General features: G+C 36.9%; 1 protein-coding gene across 5 annotated transcripts; it reads right to left on the reverse strand.

Moving 5' to 3' along the window:
- Positions 1-5,426: 5,426 nt before the first annotated feature.
- LOC149540665 (serine/arginine-rich splicing factor RS41-like) lies at positions 5,427-10,068 on the reverse strand. 5 transcript variants are annotated; one of them, XM_089801759.1, is made up of 7 exons: positions 9,970-10,068; positions 8,371-8,525; positions 6,984-7,314; positions 6,700-6,812; positions 6,282-6,520; positions 5,836-6,153; positions 5,427-5,745 (listed from the first exon to the last, which is right to left on the reverse strand). In XM_089801759.1, exons 3-7 carry the CDS (start codon positions 6,988-6,990, stop codon positions 5,715-5,717), a joined length of 708 nt encoding a protein of 235 aa, XP_089657885.1. In that variant the 5' UTR covers positions 6,991-7,314; positions 8,371-8,525; positions 9,970-10,068; the 3' UTR covers positions 5,427-5,714. The 5 variants fall into 5 exon arrangements, with proteins under 5 accessions (XP_089657885.1, XP_089657887.1, XP_089657886.1 ...); XM_089801761.1 differs by having other exon boundaries at positions 6,931-7,314; XM_089801760.1 differs by lacking the exon at positions 9,970-10,068 and adding an exon at positions 9,110-9,952 and having other exon boundaries at positions 6,931-7,314.
- Between the last annotated feature and the right edge of the window lie 211 nt (positions 10,069-10,279).

The following is a 10,279-nucleotide window of genomic DNA, read 5'->3' on the forward strand; positions in this document are numbered from 1 at the left end:
AGTCTGATTGTGCCTCTGTTGAGAGAGTCCAACTCTTTTCCTTCAACGCATTATCAAATGTCACCAGTTCAAACCACACAGCATCGTTCTAGCTGAGTTTGGTGCTCACCCTTTGAGATTGGGGACCATCTTTGCTTTAGTTTGGCTCCGAAGTTTTACTGATTCCTCCGACAATCATTACAGATATTCCTACTTGGCTTATTGTTCCTCTATGGAGGTTGTGAGTTCAGACTTTGATCACAGATCTCGTTATTAGTACACCTAGGTCTCTGCTCTCTTAGGCTCGATTGGTATTAGTTTGTATCATCTTCCCCCCTTCCAGTTTTCTTTTGACAATCCAGCTCATCTTCTTCCACCTCAGTGGCAGTTGAATGAGCATGTCAGACTTGACATCTACAAACAGTACATTATCACGACCTGGAGGAATCCCCCAGGTGGGCTCCATCCGTGCATAGCCTTCTATGCTAAGCACTTTCTTGATATCCAGGACGAGATCATCTTTTGTCTCTAGTACTTCACTCATCGTTGGACTCACACTCTTCGCATCTCCTTGGGATCTTTTAGGGTGGGTTCTCACTGACTACGTATTCAGACTGATCATCAAATTGGTAAAGAGGAAGCTTTGTCCCCTCAAGGAGGTCGAAACCGAGTCTCACTTTATTTTTCGTTGTTCCATTTACTATGAGATCTGAGGGAGATTCTATTGTTTGTTTAGAGAGTGTTGGTCTCTTCCCTCATTCTTCAGATATATTGACCAACATTGTCTTGCACTCTATCTTCAAGAGACCATGCAACTTCGCAAGCACACTATACAACTCCAACTTTGCTCAACATTGACCCCTACGCAGCTCATCACCTCTTTTCTTTAGTCCTACAATTCCTACCGAAGGATTAAAGTAGCCTCTCTACAATATCTCAGTTCACACCGGATCCGTGAGACCTCGCAAATATTACACTCGGCGTCCCTCTAATAGACCTCAAAAGCAACCTTCCAAAGTAGATTGATTGCCCTAATGTCCATCTTTCCATTTTAGACTACTCGCCTTTGAGGAGTTCTTAGCTGTAGTTATTCCTTTTTCTTGCTTCTTTTGTTGTTTTGCTTTCATGTTCTTTCTATAGACATCGTTTGGTGTTTCCTCTGCTGGCGTTTGCCTTTTGTACTGTTTCCAATCCCTTAGACCCTCGTTGGTCTCTTGTTGGACACTAATAAATTTATCTTATCTCTATCAAGTGCACAATCATATTTTCTTGTGTCATCCACTATTTGTACTAGTTCTATTGAGACAAGAGAAGAGAGGAAGGTGAGTGTTGGTGACAAAGGAGGAACTACTGAAAGCGTAATGCACAAGCATCATAAAGTTATTGTCATCCATTGCTAAGTTACTATCCCATTTCATGAGGCTCGTTCATCTAATTTCAAATAAATTGTGAAAGATATATAGCCACCATGAGTCCCTCATTCACACTCCCTAGCGATCATAAGCTACAAACTACCCTCCTAAACAAAGAGTACTCCAAGTTTACCGTTGTACTACAATGCTAATCAAATCTAGAAAACGATAACATATAATATTATAATAATTAATCTACTTTGACCTCTAAGGGTCCAAAACAAGAAAATTTGATAAAATTCTACTGTATTTTTCAAATTTCCAAAAAGTCAGCGGTGCAATCTATTAGGACAATGGCCTCATCCAAAATCAGTGTTCTAATACTCCAACAAACCTGCCACCAAAGAGGGCTGTAGAAATCAATGGGATACTAAATCCCTCAAAATGATGGCACACTCTAAGTGTCTCAAGAAATATATCAATTGTAAAACACTTTTTGAATGATAGCATGTCAATTGTAAAACACTTTTTGAATGATAGCATGTCAATTGTAAAGACTTTCCGAATGATATCAAGTTTCCACAATCTAAGAACATCATAAAGAAAAAGTTTTGTATCACACCACTCCACAATCCATCACCATAATAAAAATAACATTAACGCAAGAAAAGACGAGGCAACACAGAACAATGCACCAACAAAGGAAAAAAGAGCACAGAAAAACAAAGACTTAAATTGAGTGTTAAAAATGATTAAACTAGCAAGGATAATTGATTGTTATGAATGAATAAATTGACGAGGATTAAGATAAGAAAAATAATATAACAAAATACACAGTGAGGAGTGAAAAAACAATAAATCTAAATAGTTTTAAAAATTAAATAAGGAATAACAAGACTAACTAAAGATAGCTATTGAAAAAGGAGATAGATATATATAAATTGGGAAAAGCTCAAGACATTAATACCAGAAAGTGTAAACAAATAACTAGTAGAGACAAGCGACAGCAAGGAAAAAAAAAATAAAGGTCGAAGATAATTTCGACAAGAAGTCAAATTGTGATAATGCAGTTAGGATTTAACTGTGTAGTTTTTGAGTCAAACTCATTGACCTATGTTCCATTAATTCAACATGAATCCACCTCTCAAAAGTGGAACACTTAGCACTCATTGGATCTAGATGATTCTCACATAAGTGAAGCACAAGGACTTCTCGAGAGGTCACCCATCCCCATACTACTCCAACTTGAGCGCGCTTAACTACGGAGTTTCCTCCATGGTTAAACCCACTCTACTTGCAACCCCATTTGCAAAACCTTGGAGTGTTGTGCCTTATAAACCATTCATTAGAAAGCCTCTTGAGTTCAACTGATAAGTAGGAGAGAGGGCCAAGAACATATGTGAAATCTATACGACATGCATGTGTGGGCTCAAAACATGGGCTAAGACGAGAAAAAACAAAAATAAAAGCCAAAAAAGAGGACTCACGAAGAGGAGACAAAGAGAAGAAAGGGGGAAGGCATAAATCTTACAAAGCAAGTGAACTTGATAAACCTACACAAAAAGAGCCAAGGAAAACAAGCTGAGGCACTAGAGAAACCAAAGGAAGCCAAACGGGAACAGAGATCCTAATACTTAAGGAAGGGAGGGACACGAGGAGGGAAAAAACAACCAAGGGCATGTGAGTTAAGAAGGAAGATTGTAAATTTATCACGAGAACAGAGATCCTAATACTAAAGTAAGGGAGGGACACAAGGTGGGAAAAAACAACCAAGGGCGTGTGAGTTGAGAAGGATGACAGTAGACTACTTGACAACTGATTATATACATCACTTGACCTAGACGGATTAGCTCGGTCACAATGTTGACTGACTAACTCCTTATATAAGAGGGATGATCAGAACTGACTCAAACTCCACCAATCCTTGCAAATATTAAGGTTTGAGAGGTGACTGATGATTTCTATGGCTTCTTTTTGAGTTTTCTCGAAGACATTTCATTTATTTGAACCATTTTCATCACTCCACAGTGCCACAACGATGATAAAGAACTTCAACCAAACAATTCACTCATATCTAGATAACAAAAATAAAGTGTCCTACAATGGTGCAGCCTTATCCTTGCACATAGATGGTCCCTCGCCTGATTTTCCATTGAGATTCCATTGCTTGTGTTGTTGCTGGTACAAGTTTCCACTGGTACAGTCTGCGCAAGTTTCACTAAAGAAGTATAATTTCATTATCATATGCTGATATGGTTCAATTTCAATTTGGTGTTACATTAACTTGGTCAACATGATCTCAGAAAGATCTTGTATACAGAGGAACAAGTGTTTCCAGCACCGACTTGAAATTTTAAAGAATTGAAAATACTTGCTTGATTCCAGCTGGCTTGGTGGAAGGTGATTGTTGCCAAGACCACATTATTAAATGTTTAGGCTGTAGTTGGATAAAACATGCATCAACAGCCTGGATATATCCTCTCATATTGACCATGGGTCCATGTATAATGATATCAAATACAAGGTCAAGCAAGGTATGGAACTCATCATGCACATCCATCTTAAGGATGTACTGAACAGTGTTTACAGGCAGGCTGTTTGTTATCTCTGTTCAAGCTCAGTAAAATGCAAAATTTTGAGCATACAGTAGTCAAATGAACAACTCTATAAGATTTTAAAGGAAGATAAGGCTTAATGTTTGCAATCAGAAAAAACTATTACAAATGCATGAAATGGGCCACTACGTCATCTGTGTACTTCATCGTAATATTACCATGTTGCATGCTTATGCTGATCAGAGTCCCTCTACAATCATGAAGGACTAAACAATAAGCATTGTAGGAAAAATCTGAAATATTACGTGCAATTTTGCCCCCTGCAAGTTGCTTAGGATTCAAGGAAGTTGATAAGAAACTGTGCATAATGTTATTTCAATTTCCAAGGTTATCTTTGTACTTTATTGTAGTATTACCATGTTGCATGATTAAGCTGATCTTGGAGTTCCTCTACAGTCATGAAGACTAAACAATTTGCACTGTAGAAAAAATCTAAAATATTAGATGCAATTTTGGCCACTGCAAGTTGCCTAGGATTCAAGGAAGTCGATAAGAAACTGTGCATAGCATAATTTTAATTTCCAAGGTATCTGTGTACGTTGTAGAATTGCCATGTTTGCATGCTGAAGCTGATCTTGGAGTTCCTCCATAATCATGAAGACTGAAAAATAAGCATTGTACTAAAAAACTAAAATATTACATGCCATTTTGCCTAGGATTCAAGGAAGTCTGTAAGAAACTGTGCATAACGTTACTTCAATTTCTGAGGTATGAAATACTAGAGAACCATAGAAACAACCCAAAGGCAACATAAAATGTTATTTGTACGGCCATCCAACCATAAAATGTTATTTGTACAGCCATCCAAACACCTTCATTTAGAAGAAATGTCTCTAGTCTACATAATCATCTGCACTTGTGTATTTCATCACAAGCAATTATGATCACTCCACACAACTTGGTCTGCAATACTACCTAGATCAGACTCTCCCCAAGATAAATAAAGAAATCACTTGTACGGTAAGAGAATCCATTGATATTTGGTGAAGACCTACTGTAAGAGGAATGTGTACTGAAACTCATGATTTTTCTTATGGCAAGGAACCAAATCAATTAGCTAAGGTGCCATGGACAGAAAGTATTATATAACATAAAGATACTTTTAGCTTCTTACCCACAATTTATGATATCAAAACCTTATAATAATTACATTGTAACAGTCTATAAAATATCAAACTACCACAACAACATAGTTCTCACAATGTAACTACTTCACTCCAAATATAATCCAATAAACCCCGAATCAAAACTTATTGCTTATTATTTCACTAGTAAAGAAAGCCACCCACCAACAAAATGTTATCTAATTTAAAAAATTTCACTGTAACCCACCGTTGCTACAAGCTTCAAGAAATTCATCATACAGCAACCATGTTATTTCCTCATTGCATTCCATGCCAGTTGATTATTTAGAAAATACTGCTCTTTCCACAAAAGCATGAGAAATATTATGCCGCCAAAAGATGAAGATAAAGAATGCTGGCAGCAAAATCAACAATACAGAGTATCTCTTGCTATTAAAATCAGAAGAATGTAAACAAAATTTATATCAGTAATAATTCAGTAAATGTGTTAGAAAGTAGACTATAATAACACAGCACAGTACATGTTGCAGCCACCAATTCTTTCGGAACTATTTATCCAATGTGAGCAATTTGTGTTTTAACTTTAAACCCACTTTTCTCGACTCTGTCAATAAGAAGCTCCAAACAATGACAACAAACTCAATAGCCATTAACATCTGGTGGACTGCTCAACCAGAGTAGCTTTAGGATCTTGATGGTCTCACTGGTGATCGACTGTTCAAATATATGAAAATAGTTAGTCAAAAAGTTGATAGTGTTCAACTAAATCATACAAATATCAGCTGCTATGAAAAAATCACTCACCTTCGGTACCGTTCATTAACTGGGCTTGCCTCCCTTCCATAATCAGCACTGCCCCTCTCTGGTCGTCTTGCATAAATTGGACTTGGAGCCCTACCATAGTCAGGACTTCCTCTCTCCACTCGCCTTGCATATACAGGACTTGGTGCCCTGCCATAGTCAGGACTGCCCCTACGTCTACCATATACAGGACTTGCAGATCTTTCACGACCACCAGATCTCCCAAAACCACCTCTTCGTGCAGGACTTGCACGACCACCTCTTCTATCACCATCCTCCCGCTGAGCATATTCTACTGTAATTACTCTATCCAATACTTTGCTGTGCATACCAAACAGCAATGTGTCAAACTTGTAATCTTGACAAGTAAAATAGAAAGAAAGAAAAAACTTTTGCGCCTGCTACTAATGAAAAATCCTTTGCTTCTTGAGAATAATTAATTAGTGTACCTCATATTTGTAGAGTCCAAGGCCTTTGTTGCTTCTTCTTGTGATTCATACTGCACAAACGCAAAGTTCCTTCTAATCCTTACATTTACCAGCTTACCATAGGGCTCAAAATGTCTCTCAAGATCCCTTACCCTGGTACTGTATGGATCAAAATTTATCACAAATAATGTCTTTGTTGGCTTCAAACTTGTAGAAGACCTCCTACCACCTTCAGAACGGCGACTACCTCGTTCACCATGCTGTACAAGATTCAATTTATGTGAAATAAGTTTTACTGTCATGCAAAAAGAATTACTCATTCAATTTAACAAGCTTCAAAAGAATTCATCAATTTAAAACTATTACCAACAATACCAAAGTCCATTAACAACTGAAACTATGAAAAACAAAAGATCTATAACATAAACAAAGAGGGAACCTTTGTCCACTCCACGCACAGACGACGCCTCTGCCTCCCAAATTCTGTGTTGTCAAGTCCTCGTATTGCATCTTCAGCATCACGTTCATCTTCCATATAGATAAATGCATATCCTGTATGAAACAACAGAAACTCAATAGAAAGACCAAAAAGAATTGCGGTCACAGCCTCATTTTGGATAGTAATAACAGTTTACTATACAGACTTCTACAAAGAAAAAATATACAACACCTGCTACTAAATTGTGTAAACACTTGCTGCGTTAAAGAACAGCAGTCACAGACCTTGCATGTTGAACTAAATGATGTCAGGTATGGATAAGGTGAGAGTAGGGTCATCGATCAGATCGGATTAGTGCCTTCGCCAGTTATGCTCCATTCTGATTGTAGTGGTGTGTCATGGGTCTATCTCTTGGCATGCTTCAAGCTGGAGAATTAACATGGCATGAGAGGGATGAAAAGAAATGGTGAAATGCAGGATGTCATTTTGTATCAGCTTCGTTGAACGTTTCTAGAAGCTGATCCTCTGGCAGTTAAAGATCCATGGCATGATTGATGAAAGGATATGTACAGGCAGGGGCCCAAGAAGAGTGTATATGGAAGCTCTTCAAAATTCCTGCGCCAAAGAAACTTCTGAGTACAGCGACCTACATTTTAAATAATTATATTTCTGCTTAAACTTACCTTGAAGCCTTGGGAAATGAAGCAGAAAGGTTTCTCATTACACTTAAAATGGAAGTTTGACAATAAACATGTCCCAAAGTGCATTCTTGACATTCATTACTAATTGTCATGGTTGAATGCCTTGTCAGTTTAACCTTTGCCTCTTTATGGTAAAGTGCTGCCAAAATGAAATCAATTTAAAGTCGAGCTTCTTAAACCCTGAAATAATGCCTGTGGCATTAAGCAGAATCACTATGGGCTCGTCCAAACAGGATCAGGGATATTTAGAGGCTGTGATTTGCAAAATGGCCAATTTCAGAGTCCTCTCACACACCAAAAAAAAAATCCAAAACCATCCACCAAGTACAAACCGATCATAGTTGTTAAATTCACCTAAACTCACAACCAGTTTAAGCTAATTATATGTTTTAACATTAGCACCAATATTATTTCTTAACACTGGTTTGGAAAATTACCCAATCACCACCTAGTCTATTTTCCCAAACACATTGGTTTCAATGGTGTATGGTACCCCTTCCCAAAACCAGACAACAGGTATCCTGAGAACGTACCTCTGACCGTGGAAGCATGAAATAACTAGGAAAGTGAAACCATTACAGTACTGAAAAGTCTATATTTTTCTAACAGTAATAGTATTCAAACTAGCACATTCTTGAATCTGATACCATAACAGCACTGAAAAGTCTATACTTTTCTACAACTAATAGTATTCGGACTAGCAAATTCTTGAATCCAATTTTGGCATTCTGCAAATATAGCTCTCTTTAGTAATTATACATCTGTTCATTGCAACGTGATATACCTCAGGATGCCTACTCAAACAATATTTGAGTTTTCTATAAAGGGATTGATCAAACATGCACATTATTGGAGCTGAAGTTTCACTTTGTTACATTCTCTGTTCATAACAGAGATCAGGTGTCAATGCTACCACATCTATTAAATAGTGAATTGAGAAAATGAATAAAATATAAATCATAAACTTTACCTGATTTCATGTCTACACGCTCAACCCTTCCATATCTGTTGAATAAACGCTCAATTTCTGATTGGCGTGCCTCATACTCTAGGTTTCCACAGTACAAGGGCTTCATCTTCAAATCTTAAATATGATCACAGAAAAATCTTGAGTGTATTAATTCCCTGCAAATTTAAAAACAGAGATCAGTCCCAAAATCATCGCCAACTTTAAAATTTTCAAACAATTGGAAAGAGCTGGTAAGATCTCTTAGAACAAGTCACTTCTCAACAATACAACATAAACTAAACAAAAAAGCATAGGACTAGAAGATTATTGCAAATGCATACAAATCCGATAACTTCAACTTAACACTGACTGCATCACGTGATTGGAGTATTACAACTGAAACTAGGAAGTACATGATTGCATAAAACCAAATTCAGGTGTTTAAAACTTAGACACTCAATGCATCACAAAACTTGAAGTAATGAATTTTAACATTAGGCAAATTTATCCCAAAGGGCTTGCACAGGGAGGAATTTCCAAAAGACTGCCTATTTGTTACTGTTCTAAATCCTACTAAAGTCTTACTTGCAATATATCTCGAAGGGATTGCACAGCCAGAAATTCTCAAAAGATTGCTTATCTGTTAGTTTTCAGGGAAAAAAAAAAAGTAAATCCTATTAAATTCTTACCCTCTAAATGTCAATTTACAAAATCTATCCTGTTAACATAACCAAAAATATCTAGGTTTTATGGTTGATACCACTAGAATATTCGATCGTCATGCCGGAGCTTGAATGAAAGCCGAACCAGGGTTTCACTCGAGATCTGAAACCTTTTTATCTTGTTTTCAGCTAAAAACTTAAAAACTTTGTTTTCTTATTTAAGCATTTTTTTAAAAAGGCTTAAACTAGGGTTCTATTAAAAACACAATCTGGACCTTGACAAGGATTACATCAAATAAAAGCCGCTTTCCTAGATTTTCTGGACCAAACACCCGCAAATTTCCTAGAAAACCCATAAGGTAGAAAAGGATAATAAATTTCGAATTGAAATCATGAAAACAAATCATCCGTCTACAGATGAGTTGACCCGCATGAAACCCTTTCCGGATTAGTCAATCAACCTGAAGTCCTGTTTAGGGTTTCACCAAGCTCGAGTTTCTTTTTTTATTCAAATAACCGCAAAATTTTGAGGTCTAGTTTTTTAAACGTTCATAAAGAACATTAACATATAAACAGCAGTCGAGATCAACAACTGGGTACTTTCAGAGGATTGCGTCAAGAGCTCCTATTGCAAACAAGAAGTGGAGGGAACGCAAAAAACTTGTACCCAGATCAAAGCCTAGAAAAAAATTATCGGATTGAGAAAAATCTAGAAAATATTACCAGATCAAAAATTACCTAAAACATAATACTTGAGCAATATAACATTCGATTACAACCTAAAAAGTAATAACCAGATGATAGAAAACAAGGATAATTTCGTAAACTATCTAAAATGCAAAACCCAGATGATAAAAATTAAACCAAGATCCCAAGGTAAAAGAAAAAAGGGAAGGCAAATACGCAGCTCGTAAGAAACGAATCGAAAACCCCACAATGATCAGAAAATGTAGCAGACCTGTAAGCGAATCTGAACGTTAGCCGTGTAAGAGAGAACAGGAAAAAAGAATCTCGAGGGCACGAAAGTCCTTTCGCTCTAATCCCGTATGATAAGTGTGATGTCTAAGAATCAGATCATTGTTATCTTATATCTGTTAATGTTGTGTCCCACCGAGTCGTATTTAGTGAAAAGCGGTCAATTTTAGTTATTGTTGTTGTTTACTTTTCCCTCCTAAAAATTTACCTTTGTATTCCATTTACCTACTCACTAATTTCTCTTTCTATCAGATTTGGGTTCTATTTTCGATGAAATACATATTTTGCCTTAA

The sequence above is a fragment of the Cupressus sempervirens genome, chromosome 9 (genome assembly GCF_028749045.1).
Source record: "Cupressus sempervirens isolate cs-2001-9-10 chromosome 9, ASM2874904v1, whole genome shotgun sequence".
NCBI lineage: Eukaryota > Viridiplantae > Streptophyta > Pinopsida > Cupressales > Cupressaceae > Cupressus > Cupressus sempervirens.

Bases quoted from the DNA above. Each gene is read 5' to 3' on its own strand.
- LOC149540665 (XM_089801757.1), bottom strand. From the start codon at position 8,476: ATGAAGCCCTTGTACTGTGGAAACCTAGAGTATGAGGCACGCCAATCA. The intron at 6,813-8,370 runs GTAAAGTTTATG...TGTTTCATACAG, and splicing joins GCGTGTAGACATGAAATCAG to GATATGCATTTATCTATATG. The intron at 6,154-6,281 runs GTACACTAATTA...TGGTATGCACAG, and splicing joins TTGGACTCTACAAATATGAG to CAAAGTATTGGATAGAGTAA.